The sequence below is a fragment of the Ochotona princeps genome, chromosome 29 (assembly GCF_030435755.1).
Source record: "Ochotona princeps isolate mOchPri1 chromosome 29, mOchPri1.hap1, whole genome shotgun sequence".
Taxonomy (NCBI): Eukaryota; Metazoa; Chordata; class Mammalia; order Lagomorpha; family Ochotonidae; genus Ochotona; species Ochotona princeps.
Genome location: NC_080860.1, coordinates 6,501,937 through 6,526,198, shown reverse-complemented (window position 1 = coordinate 6,526,198; position 24,262 = coordinate 6,501,937). Strand labels below are relative to the sequence as shown.

At 55.7% G+C, this 24,262-nt stretch overlaps 1 protein-coding gene across 1 annotated transcript in view; it reads left to right on the top strand.

The window, feature by feature from the left end:
* Window positions 1-24,262, top strand: part of RBM19 (RNA binding motif protein 19) — an 89,727-nt gene that overhangs the window by 17,976 nt on the left and 47,489 nt on the right. The window contains exons 17-21 of the mRNA XM_004595279.2: window positions 6,254-6,429; window positions 8,229-8,289; window positions 11,009-11,088; window positions 12,454-12,509; window positions 14,018-14,134. Of these exons, the coding sequence (XP_004595336.2) occupies window positions 6,254-6,429; window positions 8,229-8,289; window positions 11,009-11,088; window positions 12,454-12,509; window positions 14,018-14,134 (490 nt within the window). The remainder of the gene's footprint in view (window positions 1-6,253; window positions 6,430-8,228; window positions 8,290-11,008; window positions 11,089-12,453; window positions 12,510-14,017; window positions 14,135-24,262) is intronic.

Below are 24,262 nucleotides of genomic sequence, written 5' to 3'. Positions count from 1 at the left end.
TCATCCAGTGCCTGCTACTGTAACAAAGCACCCACACCTTGTAAACCAAGGGGTCCATGGAGCTCACACTTCCCGACGCTCCAGGAGCATGGTGTCCTCACCATTCAGCTGCAGGGAGGGCCTCGTGGGAACCCCCAGGGGATAGTACGGGAAGCTAGGAAGAAGGAGTGGGGGTGTCTGGTCTTACCTTGTAACAGCTCTTAGGAAAGCTCACCAGAGTCCTGCAAAAACTGTCAGTTCGTCCCGCAGGCCATATATATACATAATACCTGAGTAGGAGTTGCTGACCCCCAGTGGGTCCTGCTTGTGGGCAGGAGGGTCGCAGCCCTGACTGCAGATCCAGGGAGCGTGTTCAGCCCACTGTGGGCAATGGCAGGACGCAGCTCGGGCCTGCGACCCCTTCACACGGGACTCCACTGTGTGCTGTGACCCACGTACAACTGGGGCTGCCTCTGTCTTTGTCTGTTGTCCATGTATGTACTTGTTTCTTGTGCCTCTCCAATGGAGACCCCTTCCCTGCTGGGCACCCAGTCATGGCACAGCTCTGTAAATGTAGGAGCCAAGGGAGTGGAGACATGCAGGAAGGAAGCGAGTGCCCTGCTGTCCCGGGAGGACTGGGATGCGGTCAGCATGCGGCAGGATTTGCCTTAGGCCAGCTCCGAGCGAGCATAGTGAGGGTGGCAGCGTGTTTGCAACCGGAGAAGTAGCTCCCAGTCTACCCAGCCCGCAGAGGAACCTTCAAACTCTTGCTGCTTCCTGGAATTGCATGATGAACGGGTTCATTTCCTTTGTGTCCGTCTGCCTGATTCTGCTGCTAGAATGTCTACTGGCAAGCTGGGTGGGTGCCTTGTCCACCCAGCTCACCCCAGCACCCAGAGAGTAATCAGAAAGCAAGTGCTGAGTGAACCCCTGGGCCAGAGCAGCGTTGGCTCCAGGCCTTGAGTTGCTGGGACCTTGCCGTCACCCAGTGGCTCCCAGCTGCTCCAGGACGCAGCAGGCTGTCCCTGTGTTCTGGGGATGCATGCAACGGTGACCTAGAGGACACACATGAGGATGTGGCAAGATGCAGTCCGTAAACCTGCATGGCAGTAATGAGACACAACGGGGAGACCGAGATCGTATAGATGGCACATCCATCTCCGCCCAGGGCTCCTAGCCTGCTAGGAGGACAGTGAGGCCAGGAGGAACGCAGCGGGGGCCCTGGGTGCAGACACGCTCTGGGTCGCCGCAGTGTACCGTAGTCCCCCAGGTTCCTCTGACTTGCTGTGTGACGTTGGAGTGTTGCCCGTGTTGTCCCCACTAACCTTCGCGCATCTCCTAGAGGCCCACTGGCTCCTTGCACCATGGGGGCTGTGGGCAGCTCCTGGCCGATGTGCGCCCAGCAGGTGCTGTGGGTCCATACTAATTTCAAGACCCTGTGCTCTGAACTCCCCCAGAGCTCATCTGCAGGGCTCCCTCTGGCCCTTCGTCCCCCTCGTACACATAAGACACACGAAGCCCCCACCCCATTGTCCCCAAAGCGTGAGGGCTGGGGATGGGGTGTGGGCTGGCGGAGGACACCCCGCCAGCCTCAGAAACCTTAGATTTTCTCAGGCTCTCAAGGGGAGGGGGCAGGCCGTTCCCTTTCTTTTCTTATTTTTTTGTCGTCTTTTTTTTGAACCATCTCTCCTGACTGCAGAGCGTTCCGACCTCCATCCCAGCCCCGAGGGAGGGGGACAGCGTGTTTTATCTCCCCACCACCGAGACCCTCACCTCCAGATAAAGGGCTCTGAGTTGGGGGAGGACCTGCAAAGCTGCTCGCAAGTGATAACAGTCTGCTGTCAGCTTGCGGCCAGAGCCAGCCGAGGGGAGGGGCGCAGTAAATTCTGCGGCCTGATTAGAATAAAGCCCCATGCGGCGGTGGCTCGTGACTGGATTTTATTGTGCTAACTACAGACGCGGGCACATTTCCCCGCGCCTCGCCCAGCCCCCTCCAGCCCACCTTGCTTTGCAATCCGCGCACCCGCTCCCGCCCGTGGCTAGCCTCCCTCTTCGCTCCTGCGGGTTCCTGGGGGTTCTACTGGCACACAGCTGCTGGAGTCCCCCTCTGCCTTGTCTTTTTCTTTCCCTGTCTTCCTTTTGTCTCATTGCTTGGGGCCAGCAGCAGAAGGACTTTGAAAAATGACCGTTGGTCCTTAGTCTTCTCCACGCATCTCTGAACCCAAGCGTGGGCCAGAGCAGAGACGCTTGGCCTGCAGGGCTCAGGGGATGGCACCCCATAGCACACTGTGCCTCGAGACCTGCAGCCCCGAGAGCTCCCCACAGCGGACTGTGCCTCTGGGTGTCCTGAGGGCCACCCCATTGTTACCTGCTTGTGTGATGAGCGCAGAAGGAAGCCAGAGAACTTGAGTGACTCATGCAGGGAGAGAGCCAGACTTGGGGCCCGAACACTTCCCGAGACACTGCTGCCTCCCTTGACCCCGGACCCAGGCTGTGTGCGCACATGCTCAGTGCCCAGCTTGTTCATCGCCCACACGTGTCCTCGGGCAGCTGTTCCGAATCCCGTGCCCGGGATGCAGCAGTGACGGTCCTGCTGGGCTCTGACCTCTGAGCTCCCCACGTGGTTGGGGATACAGAGCAGCAAATTGACAAGAGGATTTCGGGAATGAGCTAAGGGCTCTAGGAACAGAAGCTTAACCCGACGACAGGGACCAGCAAGTGCAAAGACCCTGTGGTTGGGGTGGGGGTCAGGATCCTCAGGGATTAGAAAAGAACCCAGTGTAGTTAGAATGGAGGGGACCTGGACAGAAGGGCGGGGGGTGACTCAGAGAAGCGGGTGTTCATGAGAGGACTCCAGCAAGAAGGCCAGTCAGATGTTGCAAGGACGGGACACGGTGCCTTGGCCTGGCAGTGTAGATGAAATACTGCGTGCCTACATTTCAGTACAACCCAGCAATGCGCTGACGTATGTTGGTGGTTCTTGTGAAATTCCACTTTGCGGAGAAGGGTCCTGAGGCCAGCCGGGTAGGGATAGGTCACTCCCCTGGGGCTGGTCCACCTCACGCTGCTATGGCTAGCTCGGCCTCTGGTGTCCCAGCCTCCCTTCCTGCTCTCTGCCAGGTCTGCTTTGTTCAGTGCCTGTGTGATGACTGTGGCATCCTCGACTTGAGAGTTTTCTAGGGTGGGGGGAGGGGTGCGCACAGGGTGTTTGTTCTGGAGCACAGAGGCGCAAGGCAAGAGAGGGTAGCCTCAGAATCGGCTGGGGCCTGCGATGCTGGAGGAAGGCCAGACTGCCTCAGAGCATCTTCCATCTCAAACCAGATGTCCCGATGTTGGAGGCCTGGAGGTGTTGGAAGAGCCGGCTGTGCCCTCTTCAGCCCCCATTCACGTCCTGCCTCCCCTCAACACCAGCTCTGTTCTTCCTGAGCTGGGGATGACCATGACAGATGTGTGTTCCTGGGCTGCTGACCCCACACCTGAACCTCAGCTCTGTCACTCAGTTCATATGTGACATCTCCCCGGCAGGTGCTAGTGACCACCTGAGTGAGTTCTCTGAAGTGGACGCAGCCTGCTCCTGTGCAGGGGGGTGAGGCGGAGTCCGTTCTGCCAGCCAAGGGCCACCGGGCTGCTGGGTTGTTTCCCGGTGGGATGGCTGGGGAGACGGGGAGGGGGCAGTTTTGGCTGCGGGCTGTGCACAGGGAGCAGGCACAAGGCCTGGGTGAGCCAAGTGCAGAAGCCACATGCCATTCCGCTAAGTTGCTAAGGGTTAGAAACCTTGGATTTCCCCCATGAAAGGCTGTGTTTTTAGCATCTCCGTAAAGATGTGGGGCGGCTGACCACACTGGCTTAACCTTTCAAAGCACAGCCATTGGCCAGTGCCAAGAAAGGGACTGTCCCTTAACCTGACCGTCAGCCTCCCTGTCTCAGACCTCCCCTCTGCTCTTCTCTTCAGGAACATTCAGTCTCCCTTGAATCTCTTGCCAAGTGGAGGTAGCTGAAATCCAGGCAGCAGCCTCCCATGAGGCCCCTGCCATCACAAATGAGATCGGATACCCAGGGCATCCAGCTAAGAGTCCCATGCATGGGGGACTGAGGTCGAAGCAGCAGCCATTCCTTCCTCCTTTAAATCTCCAAGGTTTCCAATGCCAAGGGCAGCGGGGAAGGACGGGAACAGTGTACATTTCCGCCAGAGGCCCCGGGCCCAGGTCTTGGCTCCTTCACATCGGTTTTCCCGTGTCTAGCAGCCTTGTCCTCCAAGGCGCTTTGAAAGTTGAGTTTTTGAATACCAACAGCCCTGGCCTCGCCGTGGGGGTCTCCTTTTGCGTGAATTGTGTGGGTTTCTCAGACAAGAGGCTTTATATAGGTTTCTTCTTTTTGTCCTGGGGAAGGGTTTAGGGCTTGCCTCCATGGGAACTCGAGGGGGACGTGGGTGTCCACAGAAGTTCAAGGGATTACATTATCACTGCAACTGTTCCCATTAGGACTTGAAAGAGTTATTTTCTGACATAGGATGTAAGTTTAATTAGGACTTGAAAGCGGTAGGCTTGCATCCCAGAGGACAGGGAGATGCCATGGGGCTTGGGGAGATGGATTTGAGCCCCCAGAAGCCCTCTTGCTCCAACTCCTGAGTGAAGAATGTGGAAGAGGTGAGGCCAGTCCCTGTGAGTTGGGGTTGTCAAGTAACTTGTAAAAACCACCTGCCAGCCAGGTCTGCAGGGTTGAAGTGTCCCTGGAGGCAGGCGCTACAGGCTCAGAAATCTTGGCTCAGATGTGTGGGTGGGTGGGTGCGGTCTGGGATCCTGGGAATAGCTTCTGAGGCCTCACTGTGGAGGGAGGATTGGTCTCCCTGCCCTGAAGGTGTGACTTAAGGAACTGGGTGAGAGACACTAAACAAAGCCTATTTCCTTACTGCTAAGTATCTCCAAAGGTTGCAACACTGCCCTCTTCCCAACTTTCTGAGGTTTCTGTCACCTGTAGGCGACACCCACACACTCAGCACCATGGCTGCTGAGGGCTGCAGCCGACCTTCCCCTTCCCTCTGCCAGCACTGCGTGCTTGCCTGTGTGCGCACATGGCACCCCTCGCCCACTCAGTGCCTTGCTGCCCTCCCTCTTCCTGTGGTGCTGTTCTTTTAGGAGGTGGGGGGAGGCACGTAGCTGGGCCTGTTCCACCACCCTTAGTCCCATCCTCAGAAGTAGCCAGGAGCATGTTTGTGCGTTGCCCTCCAGCAGTCTGTCCATGTGCGTGCGCACGCGTGAGGCTTTCTCGTGTAGAGCCCGGTTTTGGAATTGCGTTGTACCCCTTAATACCTTGACCTCCGTCTTGAGTTTGGTATCTTGAGCCGCGGGCCGTGTCCTGAACCGCTTTGGAAACGTCCTCTTGATGACCACAGGTCTTCCTGGTCCCCTTTTTCTCTCACCTGATCTTTAGTCTGTCAGCGTTGAGAATTATTTTCAGGTTTTTGTCATTATGCATAACTCTGGATTTACTGTGTCATTGATACAGGAAGCATGCTGTTGTGTATTGCTCCTCAAAGTGACGAGCAATTGTGATTTCAGTGGAACATAGCATCCCTTAGACTCGGGGGCTGTTGAGAGTGTTCTGAGTTTTGCTGTCATTCGGTACTTTTAGAAGGGTCACGTTGCTCTTGAGTTGGAGAGTTATTATTTTGCTTTGGTTTACGGTTCAAGAAAAACCATCTATTTTGAAGTTCAGTTTGATTTAAGGCTTGTGAGTTTTGGTCTTTTTCATGTTCCTTTCTCCCTAATTTTTTGTTTTTTAATTTTTTATTTTGTTTGAGGAAAAAACAGAGGGCTCTCACTTCTGCTGATTGACTTTCCAAATTCCTGCAACAACCAGGGTTGGGTCAGGGTGACACCAAGAATCAAGAACTCCCTTAGTCTGGGTCTCCCACGTGGAGTGGCACTAGCAGTAAGCCAGGTTGGGAAGCAGAGCCGGGACTCAGGCGTAGGTGCTGTGATACGAGATGTGGGAATCCCAGAGGAGTCTTGACCTCCGCGCCAAACACCCACCTCTCTTCTATACTTTAAAGCAGAACCAAGGGCTAAAGCACTTTCACGCTCACTCCTGTCCACTCTCAGGAGTTGCCGCAGCTGGGCACAGCCTGGGACCTGGTCTTTGTCATCACCGACGCTGCCTGCTCTGGCACCGGTCTGCAGCCTTAGGAGCAGCTGTTCCAGCAGCCACTGTGCTTTGTAGGGTTAGGCCGCACTGAATGGGGGTTGTTTTTCTGTTTGTGTTGATGGGTGGCCAGCGCCAGACAGCGAGAGCCCAGAAAGTGGAGAGCCAACAGAGGGAAGAGCAGGTGGCCCAACAGCCCAGATGGAGGAAGAAGAGGAGGAGGAGGAGGAGGAGGAGGAGAGCCTTCCAGGGTGCACCCTGTTTATTAAGAATCTCAACTTCAGCACAACAGAAGAGACGCTGAAGGAGGTGAGTGCTTGCATGGAACGAGGGGGGGAGGCCCCAGCACATGACGTCATTACTGTGCCTGCTGTGCCTTTGAGTGCGGCTCATGCCAGCCCAGAACTGCACAATGCCAACCCCCAGCCATCAACTGGATGACTTTCTGCAGGGCCCAGTAGATAATCGCAGACACGGAGAGAAGCCGCAGTGTGGCCAGCTGGGGGTGCTCCCTGGGCCCTCTTGGGGCACCTCAGAATGTCTGGGCAGTGTGTGTGTTGTGATCTAAATGAGTGTGTTTGGATTAGGCAGTTGGAGGTTGGGAGGAATTCAGGTGGTTTTTATCACATGCAGCACCCAAAGTCAGTGTCATCAGGACACATCAGAGAGCGTCCAGCCTCCCCTCCCCCCACCGGCATCCTGGTGGGGTGAGGATTTTGCACTTGTGGGAAGAGCACCAGCATTCCAGTAGGTCGGAAGTAAATGCCAAAGCATTGCGCTGCAGCTTCTAGAAGAAATTAGGCTAGAAATCAGGAAATGAGATTCCCATGTCCAGAGCACTGGAGTCGGAGACTTCCCTGCTGGCCTGGGAACTGCCTGCGAGGAGACTGTGGTTTCTGGAAGATGGGCTGGCCCAGAGTACCCGCCAGGCTTTCTTCTAGTCATAGTCTAGTCCAGCCATAGCCATAGTGAATGAGCAGCAGCAGACTCACCACTGTGAACTTTTTCTGAAGCCAAGCACGGAGCTGTCATCTGACAACCTCTCTGAGCTCTCAACTTCTGTGGGTGAGTTTCAGAGGGAGACCATGTCCACCCAGTGGACACAGGAGCAGGAGAGTGGCAGGTCGGTGCTGTGGAGGCCGAGCTGGGGTGTGGGCACGACAGGAGGTTCTCACCCCGACTCCTGGCTGAGTCTCCAGTGTGACTGCCTCTCTGCCGGGTAGCCGAGCAGCCACACAGCTCATGCGCCCCAGCTGGAGCAGCAGCAGCTTAGGGAGTGAAGATCCACCTTGTTACATGTCATCCAAGACTGGAATGCCTTGGCCAGCACCCATAGACTTTTGCAATTGTATAACGTAGTATTGGGGAGCAGAAAGACATAGGAGAGAGCTCCTCTGCCGATTCATTCCTCAAAGGCCCATGATGCCAGCCAATGCCGGGAGCCTGGAACTCCAGCCAGGTCTCTCAGTTGGATGACAGGGACCCATGTCCTTGAGCCATCATCCCAGCCCCTGCGGAATGTAGGTGAGCCGGGTGCACGCCACAAAAGGGATGGGGGTGTCCCAGGATGTGGCTTTTCCTGTTGCATCACAGCCAGCCGCCGCCCAGCCCCTGAATGCGGCAGGGTACTGACGGTCCGGGTCCAGGGTCAGCAGCAGACACCCCATTCCCTTGTTGGCACCCAGCTTCCACCCTGCGTGACGTCCCTCACTGCTGCACAGCCCAGCGCTTCACTCTAACTGGAGCGAGAGGCCAGCTCAGCTGCAGTACACAGGACTGTCCAGGCTTACAAACTCATCACCTGAAGGTGTCGGGGACCAGAAGAGCAGGAAAGCACGGTGGGGGGTAGGGAGAGTGCTGGTAGGGTCTCACCTGCACAGTGGGTTGGAGTCTGGGCTTGGATTCTCTGCTGCCCGACTCCACGTCTCAGTCCCATGCTCTCCTCGCTCTGTGCCTCTGGTGCTCTTTCTATTTGGGGCCTCAGTTTTTTCTTCTGAGAAATGGGGCGTCATGATGAGGCCTGTCCCAGGGCTGCTGGACAGTGAGCCCTGCGGGGCTGGGTTATGGCCCACACAGGTTGCACGACGAATGCTCCTGTTCTTTTCCAGGTGTTTTCCAAGGTGGGAACAGTGAAGAGCTGTTCCGTTTCCAAGAAGAAGAACAAAGCAGGTAAGGCCCGTGCACTCACAGTCAGAGGGGCTCCAGCCCGGAGCTGGGGGGTCATCCCCTGTGGGGTTTGGAGCTCCCTCACCCTTTGGGCCCCCTTGTTTGACTTGTCTTAAACAGTTCCTCTTTCTGATTTCTCGGAGATGCCTGCTTCCACCAGAAACAGACTTGCTCTTCTTCAGCCCTTCTTAGTCCCTCAGAGATGGACATGGAGCAGGCCTTGGTGCTGGCCAGGCAGCACTGACCCCGTCCCATAGCACTCTGTGCTCTGGAAATTTCTTGGGAAATAGCAGGAAATGCTGTTTCTCTGGCTTTCTCATTTCATTTCCAGAGGAAATAATCCAGTTGTAGAACTTCTGTCATTAGCCAGCGAGTGCATGGGCCAGGAGAGGGACTTACCCCATTTCTGTGTGGCCTCGGGGATTGTCATGGGACTCTAGGTTATTGCCTGTCTCTTGCAAAAGGAGCAACAGAGACGTGACCCCGACCTTGCAGCACTCACCCTAAGAGCCTTCCGTGCAACAGGGCTGGAACACATGCCGTGGTCAGCCCAGCACAGCAGTGTGAGCGCCTGCTCTGTGCAGTGTCAGCACAGCCCCGGTGAGGCCTGCTGCGCAGTCCCTGAGCCTGCCAGGGTGCGAGTGTGGCCTTAGTCACAGAAAAGTGGAGGTGACACAGTGCCTGCTGCCGTGGTACTCGCAGCCTGGTTAAATGGGTGAGCCAGTGGCAGCAACTCTGTGTGATGTGTGTGTAGTGGGATCCTGGTACGGGGGTCTCCCTGTCAAAGTGAGTTTGGGGTGGAAGGCAGAGAATTTGGGTGGTGGGCACAGGCTGCCCGGGGGGAGGTGGCTGGAAGGTCAGAGCAGCTGGATGCCAGAACTCCACAGGTTACAGATCGTGAAGTGGCCTCTGCCATGCAGGAGAATGGGAGTAGGGGACCACAGCAGGTATTAGGCAGACACACAGCGTGGAAGTTAGAGAGCCCCTTGCATCTGTGTGCTGGGCTAGTTAGTGGCTGCTACTGCAGAGTTCTGGGATCTCAGTTGTAGAAGCTAGAGGTGAAACGTACTGGCGGGGATTGCTCCCTGAGCGCTGTGGCCTGAGACCCCTCCAGGCCCTTGTCAGGCCTCCGAGCGCCAACTTCACGTTCACAGGCACTCTGCTTATGGGCCTGGATGCCTATCCTGTGCTCGTGTGCTCCCCCTCTCATTCATAAAGGCCTCCCATCACATTCCATTAGGGCTCACCCTAAAAGGCCTCCCTTGAACTTGCCCTCCTGAAAGAGCCCGTCTCAGACACGTCACACGCTGAGATGTGGAGGGCCAGGATGTGCCCACACGTGTTTGGAGAAGGGACCGGGTTTGCCCATCAAATCCCTCTTCTCCAGGGACTGTAGCTGTAGCTTGGCAAACCTGGGAAAACAGGCAAGGGCCAAGTCCATGAGAGGAAGGACCACTTCTCACCTTGCAGCACAGGAAGTGGTCCCCATTGTCCAGCAGCGGCAAGTGGGACTGAACTGAGTCACTCCCAGGCCAGTGCGGGGACAAAGCCCCTGCTCCAGGCAGGTCCCAGTGTCCCTAGCCAAACACTCCAGGGAGCTCTCTGCAGTGCTGTGGAAGCAGTCATCTGGTCTCCCTGGGTCACCTGCAGCTCTCCAACTGTACACTCCTTCTAAGGAGAGCCTGTGTGCTGGGTGTCCCTCACTGGTAGGGAAATCTAGACCAAGTGGTCACTCAGGAAGCGGGAATGCACTCAGCCGGGGCTGAGGGCCCAGGTGTGGACCACTCGAGGAAGGCCGCAGGATTCCCTGACCTCAAGTCAGATACCAGGAGTGCCTTCTGCCCCTGTGAAGCCCAAAGGCTTGTAGACAGGAGGTAGCATGGCAGAGCTCAGCAGAGTTGAAGCCAGAGAACAGCCAGCAGGAGCTGACAAGGATGAGGATGGGTCAAGGGTGTGAAAATGACAAGACATAATCAGGAGTCTTACATGAGGGTACTCAAAAAAGTTGGCAGAGGAAAGAGAATTGGAAAGTAAATTTATTTGGTGCCAAAATTGTGTCATCCAGGCATGGTCCTAGCATAGCAGCCATTTTTAAGGACTTTTGAAGATCTCCTGTGTTTTTTAGTGTCCTGCGAAAATCTCTGCCTCCCCATTACACCTACAGATGTGGGTGCACATGCCCATGTACACCCACAGATGTGGACAGAAACTCAGACGGTGGCATGTGCTGCCTAGGAAGAGGGCACTGGGTCAGCGGACACCACGCAGCCACTTCCCACATGTGAACATCTGAATGGAAGCCGTGGTCCGCCGGACTGGCTTGGACTTCCAGGCACGGGCGTGCCTTGTGTGCTGTACACGTGGGGGCGGGGCGCTGCCCAGGGGGAGGTCATGCCGCTTGTCACAGCGGTGGTCATCCCCGTTAGTTCCCGCTCCCTCCCAGAGGCGGAATTCTATTAGGAAGTTAATTATCATGTCAATCATCTATTAATTAATCGTCAGCGGGGCCTCAGGTGGCAGCCGGTAACCTGGCAGCTGATTCGTCAAGATGACGGGCACTACACGGGCGAGCCAAGAGCAGGATCTTTTTGGGAATGAAGGGGGGTGGGAGGGCATGAAAAAAAAGAGGAAGTTCAGGACTCTCCCAGGGAGCCTCCCGCGGGAGCTTGCACTTGGTCTTTGTGCCTCCTCACCCCACCCATGCACTTTCTGTCTCTTTCAGGAGCACTGCTTTCCATGGGCTTTGGATTTGTAGAATACAAGAAGCCAGAGCAGGCTGACAAAGCCCTCAAGCAGCTTCAGGTAAAATGGGCTTCTCCCAAGAGTCCCGCAGAGGGAGGCCCCGGCAGCTCACCCCAGAGCCAGCATGAATTCCTGAGCCGGTCACTTTGGCCAGTTCCCTACAGGATCGTACTTCCTTCCTGCAATCGTTTCTCAACACTCCCTAGTCACTCTGATTCATTCATCCCTCCCCCAGAATTTTGAGGGCCTGATTTGTGTGAGGCATTTCTCACACTTGGGAGAGACCTGTCACATGGGCGGCTCCTGACGGGGCAGGCAGGCCGTGGACCGCTGAAAGACTGCAGGAGTGTAACACCAGGCTGTAATCCACGGCTGGCATCATAGCAGAGCTGAGGAATAGGCTCCCAGCGCACAGGGCAAGATGGGACTCGTGCCTTCGAACACATGCTCTGGGTGCTACCTGGGGAGTGCTTGGAACGAGGACTGATGGGGGACCCACCAGCTGTCCAGGCCAGAGACAGTGCTGGCTTGGGCCAGGGTGCACATAGGGGTGGCACAGGTGGTGCTAAACCAACACATTTGTTCATAATCTGGGCGCGTTCAGACAGACAATGAGGAGATGCCAGGGCCTGATGGGAGCCCAGCAGCCGCAGTGAGCAGCCAGGGTCCCAGAGAACAAAATGGCCTTGGACTGGGACCAGGCCAGGGACCAGGCCAGACCTCTGCTGGAGAAGGTGACGCTGGCTCACTTCAGTGATGCCCCACTGTTGCAGTGCAGTGTTGTAGCCCAGATCTTTCAAGAACCACTGGAAATCCATCATCATTGTTGGATGCTACCTGGTCACTTCACTCAGAGTGGGTTATGGAAATGCCCGTCCCCTTCTGCGGCCCCTAAGATCCTGTGAAATCCCACCTTGCATACATATGGTGTCGGGCTCACGTGTCACTGCATGCACACGTGTGTGTGCACTCACGGGGCACGGCTCATGCGAAGCGCTGTCTGTGCTGCACTGGACGGGAGGCGGCAGGGGATCTTCGAGGCAAGTTTTGCCCATTGTGCCTTAAGGAACTGGCATTAGGATCAGCCCTGGCTGCAGCCAGACTGTGGTTCGATTGTTTTTAAAGAGCAAACAAGCTAAACTGGACTCTCCGTGCCAGGGACTCCTTTTCTGAAAATGTTTGTCAATGATGGGGAATTCTGTACTGTTTGAATGATGTATTGGTCAAGGCATACTCATGACCCAAAGGAATGTTCTGAGGCTGGGTCTCTGCCATGGCTCTCAGCTGTTCTGCGTCCCCCATTTCTGTCAGCCCCTCTGCCTGCCTCCCTGGGGAGCAGTGAGCGTCTGGTCCTCCGGTGAAGGTAGGGTGCAGACTGGGACTCCTCTAAGGTCAGAGGGGGAGCTACGATGTCTTCTCTTGCAGGGTCATGTCGTGGATGGGCACAAGCTGGAGGTGCGGATCTCGGAACGGGCCACTAAGTAAGTGACCACTGCCCTCCTCTTTGCTCTGACGGAAGCCGATCCTCTCTGTTCTCCTTTATTTATTCAGAGAGATATTCCTTTCCCTGATTTACTGCCCTAAAGCCCCCAGCAGCCACAGACTCGTTCAAGTGGGAGTGGTCGGGTTCTTCTTGAGCCATGGCTGCTGCCTCCCAGGGTGTGCACTGGCAGGAAGCTCCGGTCAGGCACAGAACCAGAAGCCCAGCCCAGGCGCTCTGCCACAGGCATCTGTTCCCCCCCAGCCTGAGTGCCCTAGGATAGAGGGGAGCAGGGCCTGCGGCATATCTTCCCTGGCCTGGCCCCGGTAGCCCCATGCCATCCTGATCTCGTTGTCCATTGGCATCTCCTTACCCTCTTCCCCTGTATCCTCTGGACCCCCGCTGCAGTGGGAGGATCGAGCGAAGGCATGAGTCCCGCGAGGCCGGGATCACTAGCACCCTCACACAGACTGGCTACTGGCAGTCTCCAAAGGGAATTTTTAATTTGCTTAATGTTACTTTTGTGGCCAGAAACTGCTGCCTCGGGCCTGGCAACCTCAGAGAAATGAGACAGGAAAGAGAAGCGTGGTTAAATCCACGGTATCCTGCAGACAGCCGTGAGTGGCAGGCAGAGACGGAGAAAGCTGTGGTATGGACCCAGGGGCTGCTTCCAAGGAGGTGCCCAGGCATGAGACCACAGCGGGCAAGTCATGTGGTGAGCTGGTACCCCAATGGCTGCCCTCCCTTGTACATTTCCCACGTGCCAGTGCAGAGCCGAGTCCTCCAATCAAATCCCCAAACTATGGCATCCACTGTAGTTAAGGGAACTTGGTGAAGTAACTTGTCTGGCCAGATCGCAATTGCTGAACTGGTCACACACAGCCTTGCTGCCTTCCCGGCCTGCTTGGGTGGTGCTGATGGTTTTCCAGGTGAGCAGGGGATGGTTAGGGACAGTCGCGTTAGGGACAGTTTTGAACTCAGGGTAAGGGTTTCCTCACTCTGTGGCTGGACCCCCGTGTGAGCCTCCCCGGGGAGCGATGAAGCGTCGCAGCAGCCCTGGGGACCAGCTGTGGTCCTCTGAGCATCTACAGAGGGAGCAGTGTGGAGCCAGCCCCTAACTTCATCTGCATTTTTATTTATGTACATATTAGCTGCCATTTTGATCACTCCTCAAATGGCCGCTACACCCAGGGCAGGGTTAGGCCAAACGCAGGGTCCAGGATTTCCGTCCAGCTCTCCCACATGGGTGGCAGGGACCTGAGGACTTGAGACATCAACCACTGCCTCCTGGGACACAGGACTTGGAAGTAGAGCCAGGACTCGAACGGGGCAGCTCACGCGATGCAGGTGTTCTAAGCAGCGTCTTATCCGCTCAGTCTCGGCAGTGCTGTCTCAGGTCCTGGGTCGCCCCTGGGACTGTCCTCTGAAGGTTGACTTTGGGAAACAGTGGAGTCAGTGTCAGGCAGGAGCTGCCCTTGCCCTCAGTGACCCAAGCCCTGTCCCCTGCAGGCCAGCCCTGACCTCCACCCGCAAGAAGCAGGTTTCCAAAAAGCAGACGACTTCCAAGATCCTGGTGCGGAACATCCCCTTCCAGGCCGACCTCCGTGAGATCCGGGAGCTCTTCAGGTGAGGCGCGTGCGGGTGGGCCCGCAGGTGGGCCCGCAGGTGGACATTGCTCAGAGAAAGCTCTAAGCGCCTGCTTTCTCCCCCTTGGTTTAGGAGAAGAAAAGTGCAGCCAGGGCTCCACTGTGGGGCCTGAAATCTGGCTCTACGCAGTTCTCCACCTGACAGCCTTTACGGAAGTGGCTTTGCTCAGGCTCCGCCCTGAGTCCCTTGGTCTGGGGTGGAACGCAGACATTGCGTTTGGCCTCAAGCTCTCCTGAGGACCCTGCTGTCCTGCCAGCGTTGGGGACCCCTTTGGAGGTCACCTCCAGGCCGCACCCCACGAGCACTGCCTGCGCAGGGACTGGAGGCTCAGCTGGGGATGGCACTGAGGAAGCCCGATTTTAGCAGGCCCTAGTCTTCCCAGGTTCCCAGAGAGGAGCTCACCATCACAGTTCTTGGACCAGATCCTCAGTGGCTAACTCACATGACACCATGCAGGGCAGGGTCCACTCTTGCCAGAGCCAGCATCTACCTGTTCGGGCACATTCCAACGTGTGGTTTCCCCCAGGGGTGTCCCCCAGGGCCTTGGTGCCAGGGCACAAGGGGAGAGGAAACCCTGGAAGCCGGTGCACTGCCAGGCACGTGCTGGGTGTATTGAGACTCTCCGGCCCTGCAGAGGGAGCTGCAGGTCGCTGGGAGAGTGAGCCCCTGCCGGGCTGATGGCCCAAGGCACTCTGGGACCTTCGACTTCCTCCCCTAAACTCCCCGCACATGGGGAAGGTTCTGGAATCTGCATCCTCAGCCTCGTCTGTTTAGCCTGTCAGTTGTAGCGTGATGATCAGGATGTCCCTGGCCAGTTGATCAGCAAGCATCTTGCAGGGGAAACGGATGCCCAGTGAGGCCTGTAGTGTGGGGAGGAGAAGGAAGGATCTCGGCCCGTCGCTTTCGCTGTGGAGCTGACAGAGTGGAAGGTAGTTTGGGCAACTTGCTTCAGGAAGGCTGGTCCTTCTGGCCTCTTCCTGCTGTTACGTGAGCATCCGGTCTCATGCAGGATTCCCACCCCCAGCTCCCTGTTGGGGGACGGGTACTGTCCTCACCACAAGGAACTGTCCCCTTAGCTGGCCTCATGTGTGTGCTCCTTTGGATGTAACTTTTACCTTCTAAAAAGAGTTCGGTGTAAGAGCTGCCAATCCCAACGTGCTTGCTCGGGACACCGTGTGTTGATGAGGCAGTAAGAGCTGGCGGAAATGACAGTCGCCCCGGTTCCGCAGTGTGTTTAGGACGGCGCTTCTCCCAGGAAACAAAAGACCACAGAGGAAGGGACAAGGGCTTTGTGCGTTCGGTGACGTGCGCTTTATTTTTAGAAGACAGGCAGTTAACGTGCAGCGAGCATAATTACATGTGGTGTCTCTTCTCCCTGCCATTGTTCCGGAGGGAGCGTCCAGGAAGCCCTTAGAGTGTTCTCTCCTCTGAGGACTGTCCCTCGCTTTTGTTGTTCACTCCAGCTGGGGGCTTGAGGCCATTCCCCTTGCCGGGCAGCAGGAGTCGCTGTGAGCCTTCCGAGGAACACGGAGCTCAGCCAGGGAACCAGACAAAGCCACTGGCTAGCGAAGGTCAGGGTTCCGGGAGCCAGCCTGGCCCATTTGGCCAGGCAGTTTGTCAGACAGGTCCTTCTGGGCACCTTTCGTGGCCCTGAGTGTGTTGGGCCGGGGGCTGCACTGTGCGGCTTCCCATGGGATCGCCCCCACCCCTAAGTAGAAATGCCGCCTCCTGTCCTCCAGGCCTGTGCTGCGTTGGCTTTCGAGGCCTCAGTTCCCGCCAGGTATAAAATGGAGTCCCACCCCAGGCCCTGTCCTGCCGGGACAACAGCCACTGTTTCTCCTCTTTGAGTCCTGAGTCTTTCTACCTCCCCCCCTGCGATTTTCTTGCTCAGAGGTGTGAACCACCTGCTAGGGTGTGAATGGGCACGTTCCCAACAGGTGTCTGGAGGCCTTCATTATCAGCACACCTGTTGTGCCTGTTTTGTGGACAGCTTCCATGTATCCCTATCTTCCTCTGGCAGTGACCATGACCGTGGAGGAAAGGCTGAGGTCAGCTTGCCCGCCCACGCTGCCCCTGCAGGTGTGGGGTCACTTCCCAATTAAGTCCTGGTTGTCAGTTGTACTTTTCCAGAAGCAGGGAACCTTCCTGTCTGCTTGGGGAGCCTTGTTCTTCTCCAGGAGCTCTTGCAGGGAGGCTGTGCACAAGGCGGGCCTGGGTGGGCCCTCCCCAGCCTGGTCCGTTCCCTGGAGGCAGGTGGGTGGAGAGCGAGAACACCGCCTGTGAGTTCTCCCAGGCTTGGGTGAGGAGGGTGAGCTCTCCCGCTCAGGTCGCCTCCTCCCTAGAGCAGATCCAGCTGTCCTTGCCCGTAAGCCGTTTGGGAGCTGGGTGGGCTGCCCTTGGTGGGGAAGTGTGCTGAACCCCGGCCTAAGCAGATGCACCCTGGGGAGCACCTATCTTCCAGGTACAGGTGTTTTTCCTCCCCCCTTATAAAACAGGCAGGCATCATAGATAAAGCTATAGCTCCACCAAGCCCGGTGAGGACCGGATGTGGGATCCAGCTCGGAAAACCGCTGGCCCCTGTCTGCAGGTCTCTTCCCCTCTCCGACCCTTCTTCTCAGGAGATCCCTGCTCTCCCGACTCTGCTTAGGGCAGAGTGCAAAGGACGGAAAGGGTGCATTCATTCATTTCATTCGGTATGCACCGAGCTTTAAGCCCTGAGCAAGACATGTGTATTGGCACTCTGGTTCCTCAGGTGTTCACACAACACGTCCGCTATGTCAGGCGCTTTGCCACATACACCGAGAGGCAGCCCTGAGTCTGGTAGGCAGAGACATCCCCCACCATCATGGCACTGCCTGTCAGTCCTCTAGCGTGGTGACACAGGGGCTCCGAAGAAGGTAGCGGGTGCCAGGAATGAGAGCTGTCAGGACGTAGTGCCACAAACTGGGTGATTTTAAACAGACTGTGTTGTTTGGGGAAGGATAACGGGGGGAAATCTGCATATGTTGGGTACAGTTTATTTTGTTGTTCAGACATTTGCAGTCTGCAGTTGGTTGACAGAGGTTGTGAGAGACGTCCTGCCAGCAGGTGTCCCAAGCTGAGCTGATTGGCATGTCACCATCTCCACCAGCCCTTAGCATTAGCCAGCCTGCCTCTTTCTCTCTCTCTCTCTCTCTCTCTCTCTCTCGTTAGCCATGCTGATGGGTGTCACATTGTGGCTGTAATTTGTACTTGCCTGGTAGCTAAGGAAAGTAGTTGGGTTTTTGTTTGTTTGTTTTGTTTTAATGCATATTCCTGGCTACTGTACTTTTGGAATGCCTGTTCAAGTCCTAAACCCATTTCTAAAAATTAGGCTGTGTGCTTTTGGAATTCATTGTTCCTCTTCATTTTCTGGTTGCCTCTGATCCTGGTTCTGCGGTCTTTCGGATGCAGGAGCTTTGAGAGCCGGCCGGGAGATCGCAGGAGCCTCGTGTGTTCTGGGTGTGACTTCACACCCTCCCCGGGGGTGTGCTTGATGAACAGCACCTCTTCATTTTAGCTAACAGTAATCTTTCCATTTTCTCCCTTCGTGGCCGGAACTTTCCATGTCCTGTCCTGCTGCAGGCTCGCCGGGATGCTCTCCCGTGCCTTCCTGGGAAAGCTCTGGCCATTCGCGTTGTGGTTTCGGTACGTCCAGAATCGATTTCTGTGTGTGGCGTGAGGGTGAGGCCGGGAGCACTTTCTTCCACGTGGATATTGACTTGGCCCAGCAGCCTTTATTGCAAAGGCTGTCCTTTCTCCCTCCACCCTACAGCATTGATTTTGTCATAAATCAGGAGTCTGGGGGTGCAAGGGTCGGCTCCCGCCTCGCTAATCTGCTCTGCGCACGCGTCCCTTGGTCCACCCCACGCCAATAGGGTGCTATCTTCACGACCCACACTTGCAGGGGTCTGGCTGCCTGGGGTCTTTGTTCCCCCTGCACATGGCTGTGGCATCGTTGGCCCTTTGGTATTTGGGTCCATGAGTTTTATTAACACCTGTCTAGGGGAGAGTAAAGAGTGTGGGTAGGTTGTTTGAGCCATGTGGGCCCTGGTGACTGTGGCTTGGAGCAGGTGTCAGTGGTGGATGTGGGTACCAGGTCAGCTGGGGACCTCTGGCCTCCTTGAGGCTGCGCTAGTGAGGACAGTGGAGCAGCTTCCTGAGAAGTGTGCTCCCGAAGGGGTGGACCAGGCTGTGCCAGGCACAAGTGCAGCAGCTCCTTCCCATCCCACCCTCTCACCTGAAGTCCTTACTCACTACCGGCCGTTGCCATGGGGCTTCTTCATCCAGCTGCTAGTTGCTGGCGTTGGCTTGGGGGCTACCGAAGAGCCAAGGACCCAGTGCTGTTAAGGGAACAGCCCAAGACAAAACGCAGGGGAGGGCTCCTTGCAGGGCAGTGGCTTATGGGGAAAGCAGTCTGGGGTGCTGAGTGGGCTCCAAGACTCACAGCTCTGTGGCTCTCAACACCATAGAGTCACGTGATCCACTGAAATAAAGAAATGGGGGGAGGGAACCAGCGATGCTGGCAGCGAGGTGAACAGTCCAGACTGCTCACCTTGGCTTTGGGAGCATCAGATGGTGCGACCTGTGTGGGAAAGAGTTGAAAACATGCTCCTGTCATTTGGCCCTTAGGAGCGTCAGTGTCAGGGAGGTAGGTACAGGTGCAAGTTTATGTTCATCTACCCACTGACCGATGGCTAAGCAACATGGAATGTCATGTGGCCATCAACAAGAATGCATTGCGGACACATGCCGCATCGTGATGAACCTTGAAAATACGGTGCCATGCCAGAAGGCAGGCATGGAAAGTCCCCGCTTGTCAGCTTGGCTGTGTGCCAGGCCCTCAGTAGGCACCTCCAGAGACAGGTGGGCAGTGGGCACTCGTGAGGAGGAAGGGAAGTTGTGGAGTGACAGGGAAGGGCCCAGGGTCTGTGTGAGGGTCTGGCAGCAATGTTCTGTGGGCATACAACTGAGGGTAGACTGCAAACTGCTGAGCTGTGTGATGAGTGGTGTACATTGGCCAAGATGTGACTCCTGTCTCTGTAAAGCTGTTGGCCAGAAGCAAAGCACCTGTTCTGAGTAACTTTGTCATCACCAAACAGTGGAGACAGCCGACATAGTGGCGATGACATTGTACGTGGTGGTCTAGACGTGGAATCTTGCCGCTCCGGATCCTGCAGAATATGGAGCCGGCATGGGTGTGGTTCACACTGCCCCTGGCTGCATCTCTGCAGAGAACAACCTGACTCCTGATGTGGCGGTGCTGTGTGGGGATCCTGAAAGGACCAAGGGCCGCGGCCAGCGGTTCCCAGGGGCTGAGAGCCCGAAAGAGGTGAGCGGCTGAGCACGGCGAGCAGCTGCTGACCTTGTTCCGCCTCTTCACGGGGCCTGTCCCGCAGAGTCACTTGGCAGCACATTTCCCAGAACTCAGCGCGGACACGGAAATGAGTGTAAGAGCGGCGAGATCTGCAAAGGCCTATGACCTTGCTCCTGTCTGTTTCCTGGTTATGGTCTTGTGTGGCACTTTCACTGGATGTTAATATTGCGTGTAACTGGATGCGTGCTGTGTAGGGTCTCCGGTGATTTCTCCGTGTAAGTCTAATCGTCTCGAACCTCAAAGGTCCTAGGAGAAGAATATCCCAAATCCTACAGGATCAGTGAGGTCATCTGTGGGAGTGAGTTGCCCACTCCAAGGGTGAGCAAGTGACATCTAGGGGACCTGGCTGTTAAGGAGGCAGCTGAGGGAATTTCCTGAAGGAGGCCAGGCTGGCCCCCTCCAGGGCTCCTCCCTCTGCAGGGTGGCAGCAGAGCCTGTGGGATCCATTGAGGGAAGATGCTGTAGGCTTTGGGGTCAACCCTTGATGGAGAAAAGACATCTGGCCCGTGATGGGGCGGTGGGAACAAGAGTTTGTTGTGCTGCACAGCTCAAGTCAAGGCCGATTGACCCAGGAAAGCAAAAAGTCAAGTGAAAAGCATAGTTCACCTCCTAGGATCACCCCACCAGGGTCACAGGCTTTGCCGTTACTGCTGCTCCAGCCAGGACAAGCAGTGCCTGTCCAGAGGAAGTGCTCAGATCAGCCGAGTCCTCTTCCCCTGGTCCCTCAGTCATCGAGAGCTGACGGTCACCTTGCAAAGGAGCCTGTGTGATCTTGCAAGTGGAAAGAGTGTTGGGACCATAGAGTCAGGAGGCCTGGATTCTGGCCTGGCTCTGCCCAGCACCCACTGTGCACCCTTAGGCAGTTGGTTGCGTGGCCTCTCTGGGCCTCCATTTGTTAAAAGACGCTGCGAAGGGGTTGGGCCAGGCCAGTCATGGCAGAGAGCATCTGGCTTCCAAGCCAGCACAAACCCGTTGGTCACCGCTGCCTGGAATCCTGTGTGGGAAGATTGCGAGGCTGTTTGGGCCACACAGAAAATAGCCTTGTACTCGATTAGCAATGTCTGCCCTGGCCATGGGAACCGCATCCTGGATAGGTGTGCGGCTGTTGCAGGAAGTTGCCTAGGCATGCGGTATTCATCTACCAAAGGGCTGTTTGCACCTGCCAGGCTGCCTGGCAGAACAGCCACAGCCAGGGCCGAGGTGGAAGCCCAGTGAGTCTCCTCCCTTTGAGCAATGATCATGCTGATGAAGTCAGAGAAGGCTTTTGCTCTTTTGTTGTCTTCCTTCCTTTGAGATCTCACAGACCTGGTCTTCAGCGGCTGCTCACTTTTGATCTCGCTGTACGCCTATACTGATGCCAGGGGAACCAACGAAAGCCCAGCCCAGGAATAGGGCGCCCCTAGGGAGATGGTTCCTGTCCCCAGGGGCGGGATGGTTTTGTGTGCCCCGGTTCCTTCTTCCAGGGGAAGGCAGACTTCAGCGCTCGGCTCGCTCCAGCCTTGTTGTCGCACCTCCTCTCCCCCATTCAGTGCCTCTTCAGCTGCAAGGTCTCTGTGCTTTGTCTGGGCTTGCCAGGAGGGCCGCCGCAGGCTCATTGTCGGAGCTGATAATTGTACCCGAGTCTCTCCCAGCATCCTGGGTGCTGAAAGGCAGCGGGGACCCCCACAGCGACAGCTGAACAGATCGGGAGCCTTCTCCTGGGGGGCAGCTCCGTCTCCTCGCGTGTCTCAGAGCCTTCTGTGGAAAAGGGAGGTCTGAACACGCTGCTTCTTAGTTAAGAAAAACTCATCGGCTTAGCAAATATTTACCAAGCGTCTCTAATGAGGCAGGGCCTACCGCCAGGTGCTGGGTTACAGAAACAAACCTGAACTGCAGGAAAAGGGGAGGGGCTGTCTTGGTTTGGGGGGTGCAGTGGGGGAGGAAGGTGTGTGTGGGCGACATACCCTCATCAGAATCCTGAGCAGGGAGGCTGGGTCATGCTAACTCAGCAGTGCTGGATGGGTGACCTCTCCAGGACCCTGTGTATCTGCCTCTAGGAAATGGCAAGGTTGCCGGCTGCGTGTGGTTCACTGTGGAGTACAAGGTCGGTGACGTCAGTAAAGCACTTGGCACTGCTCCCAGCCCAGGCTGGCTGCATTGTGTGGTACAGCTCATGACCTGTCGGAGACAGTAGGGCTGAGCTGGGGTCGGGACACACCGACCCCCACCCCCAAGGCCTGCCACTCATCACCTGTGTGCTCTCAGGAAGGTGACCAGACCTCTGTGGTCCCGCCCAGGGAAATGCCCAGTGAGCCCTCAACCACGTGACGGGCTCTGGAAAAGTCCCATGTTCTTGGCGAACATTTTGTAGAATCATGGGCTGTTAGCTTTTGTTTTTTTAAGATACATATATATAAATCATATATATATAAGATATATATATATATTTAACTGCAAAGTCAGATATACATAAAGGAGGAGAGACAGAGAGGAATATTTTCTGTGCGTTGATTCACTCCCCAAGTGGCCTCAATGGCTGGAACTGCGTCATTCCAGGCCGGGAGCTTCTTCCGGATCTCCCACGCGGGTACAGGGTCCCAAGGCTGTGGGCCGTCCTTGACTGCTTGCCCAGGTCACAGGCAGGAAGCTGGATGGAATCCCAGCATGTGCAAGGTGAGGACTTTAGCCACTAGGCTACCTCCCAGCCCGGCTGTTAGCTTTTATCCAACTTGAACTACACACAAAGGGACCTTTAGAAAAAAAGTTCGAAATCCCATGGACCTTGCCCACATGCTGACATATGTATTTTGTAGTACATAGTATTTTGTACATTCTTGCCCTGAATCCCTCAGAACCCAGATTTTTTTTAAATCTTTCTGTATTTCATATTATTTTAAAAGCAGAGACACAGAGGGAGGGATAACCCCATCCCATCTTCTAGTTTACTCCCCAGATGGTCTGAAAAGCTGAGGCTGGGCCAAGCCCACACCAGGAGCTGGCAGCCCCACTCAGGTCTTTCACGTGGGTGGAAAGGACCCAAATGCTGTCCCCCGGGAGCTGGAATTGGGACCAGAGCCAGGATCCCAAGCGAGGTGCGTCGGTGTAGGATGCAAGCATGCCCCAGCCAGATCCTAGCCACCGCCCGAAATGCACACCCCGGTGTTTTATTAGTCTGCTACCAAAGCACATACAAATGTACAGTTCCAAATAAGCTGGCAGCCCACACTTAGGATCCTTGTAAGACTATAAAACTCAAGCATATTTTCAAGTTAAATATAAGCAAAATTTAAAAATCAATAAAATTCAGATGTACAGCATTATTTGAGTGTGATGGATGATGTCGCTGTGCAGCAGCTAAATTCAGAGCGTGGGTTCTAATATTAGAGAGACGTAGCCTTGGGTACGATCCGTAATCTCTTTTGGGACTTGGGCGTCAGCTGCGCTGGTGCCAAGTGCCTGGCGGGGGAGTAAGGGCGCTGTGCGGAATGGGGACAGCAGCTGCCAGGCTCAGTTGGCCTGATTAGCACAGTCAGACCTGGTGCTCCCCTTACCAGGAGCCCACCTCCTGTAGCAGAGTGCCCAGCCAGGGTCAAGTCCCAAGTCCACTCTTGATCCCAGCCTCAGCTGGTGCCGGCTCCTGGGGAATGAGCCAGGATCGTATCACCTAACGCTTCTCTCAAGCTCTCTTGGTCATTTCTTTTTAAGGTTAGCCTTGCAGTGTTACTGAAATTATCCGTGAATAGATAACTGACTACAGTTAGAACTGGGAACAGAACAATGTTTTCATTGTTCACCCAGGCTAATGGATATCTTATTGCAGCTTGGTATGGACAGCCGTTAGTCCAGCAAGGCTCTTCGGAGGTCGGCATGCCTGTCCGCGGGGTGTCCTGGAGTCACGGGACTGCCAGGAACTCCTTGTGAGATGCCACACGGCCAGCACAGAAGTCCAGTGCGGGCACTGCATTCTGCGCAGTTCCTATAGGAACATGCACACATGTGTGCGCGCGCAGTAGAAAGGCCACCGAGCAGCAGGCGGGCAGGCGCCATGCCTGGCTGGGGAAGCGTCTCCCGTGAGAGCGCCTGGCTCCAGCAGCTGCTGATACAGACCCTGAGAGGCACCGTGGGTGGCTCGGTTGGTGGGGTTCCTGCCACCCACATGGGAGAGTTAGGGTGCATTCCAGGCTTCCTGGGGGCTATGGCGGGCATTTGGGGAAATGGACCAGTGGATAGGAGCTTGCTGTCTGTGTCTCTGCCTCTCGAAATAAAGAACTTTATAGAAGGTGCATATTATGAAAACAAAAACAAGATTCATGGTTCAGATATTTTTGTAGCAAAATACATTTTAATTCTGTTTTTTTTCCACAACATTTTTAAAATGTCTTCATACGTGCACAGACATTAAAAATTAGACTGATTTTTTTTTTTAATTTGGCTGCGTTGTGGCAAGTGGGTTAAGCTGCCACTGGCAAGGCCAGAATCTCACGTAGGAGCACCAGCTGGATCCCTGGTTATTGTAGACTTCTGCCACAGATATGTGGGCCACTTCCTGCTCCTGGCTTTGTCCTCCTGGCCATTGGCAGCCATCTGGGGAGTGAATCAGCGGATGAAAGAATTGATTCTCTCTCTCGCTTTCTCTCTCTCTCTCTCTCTCTGTCTCTCTCCCTTTATCACACATCCCCCTTTTTCTCTCTGCCTTCCAAATATTTAAAAAAAATAAATCCCGTTTAAAAAAG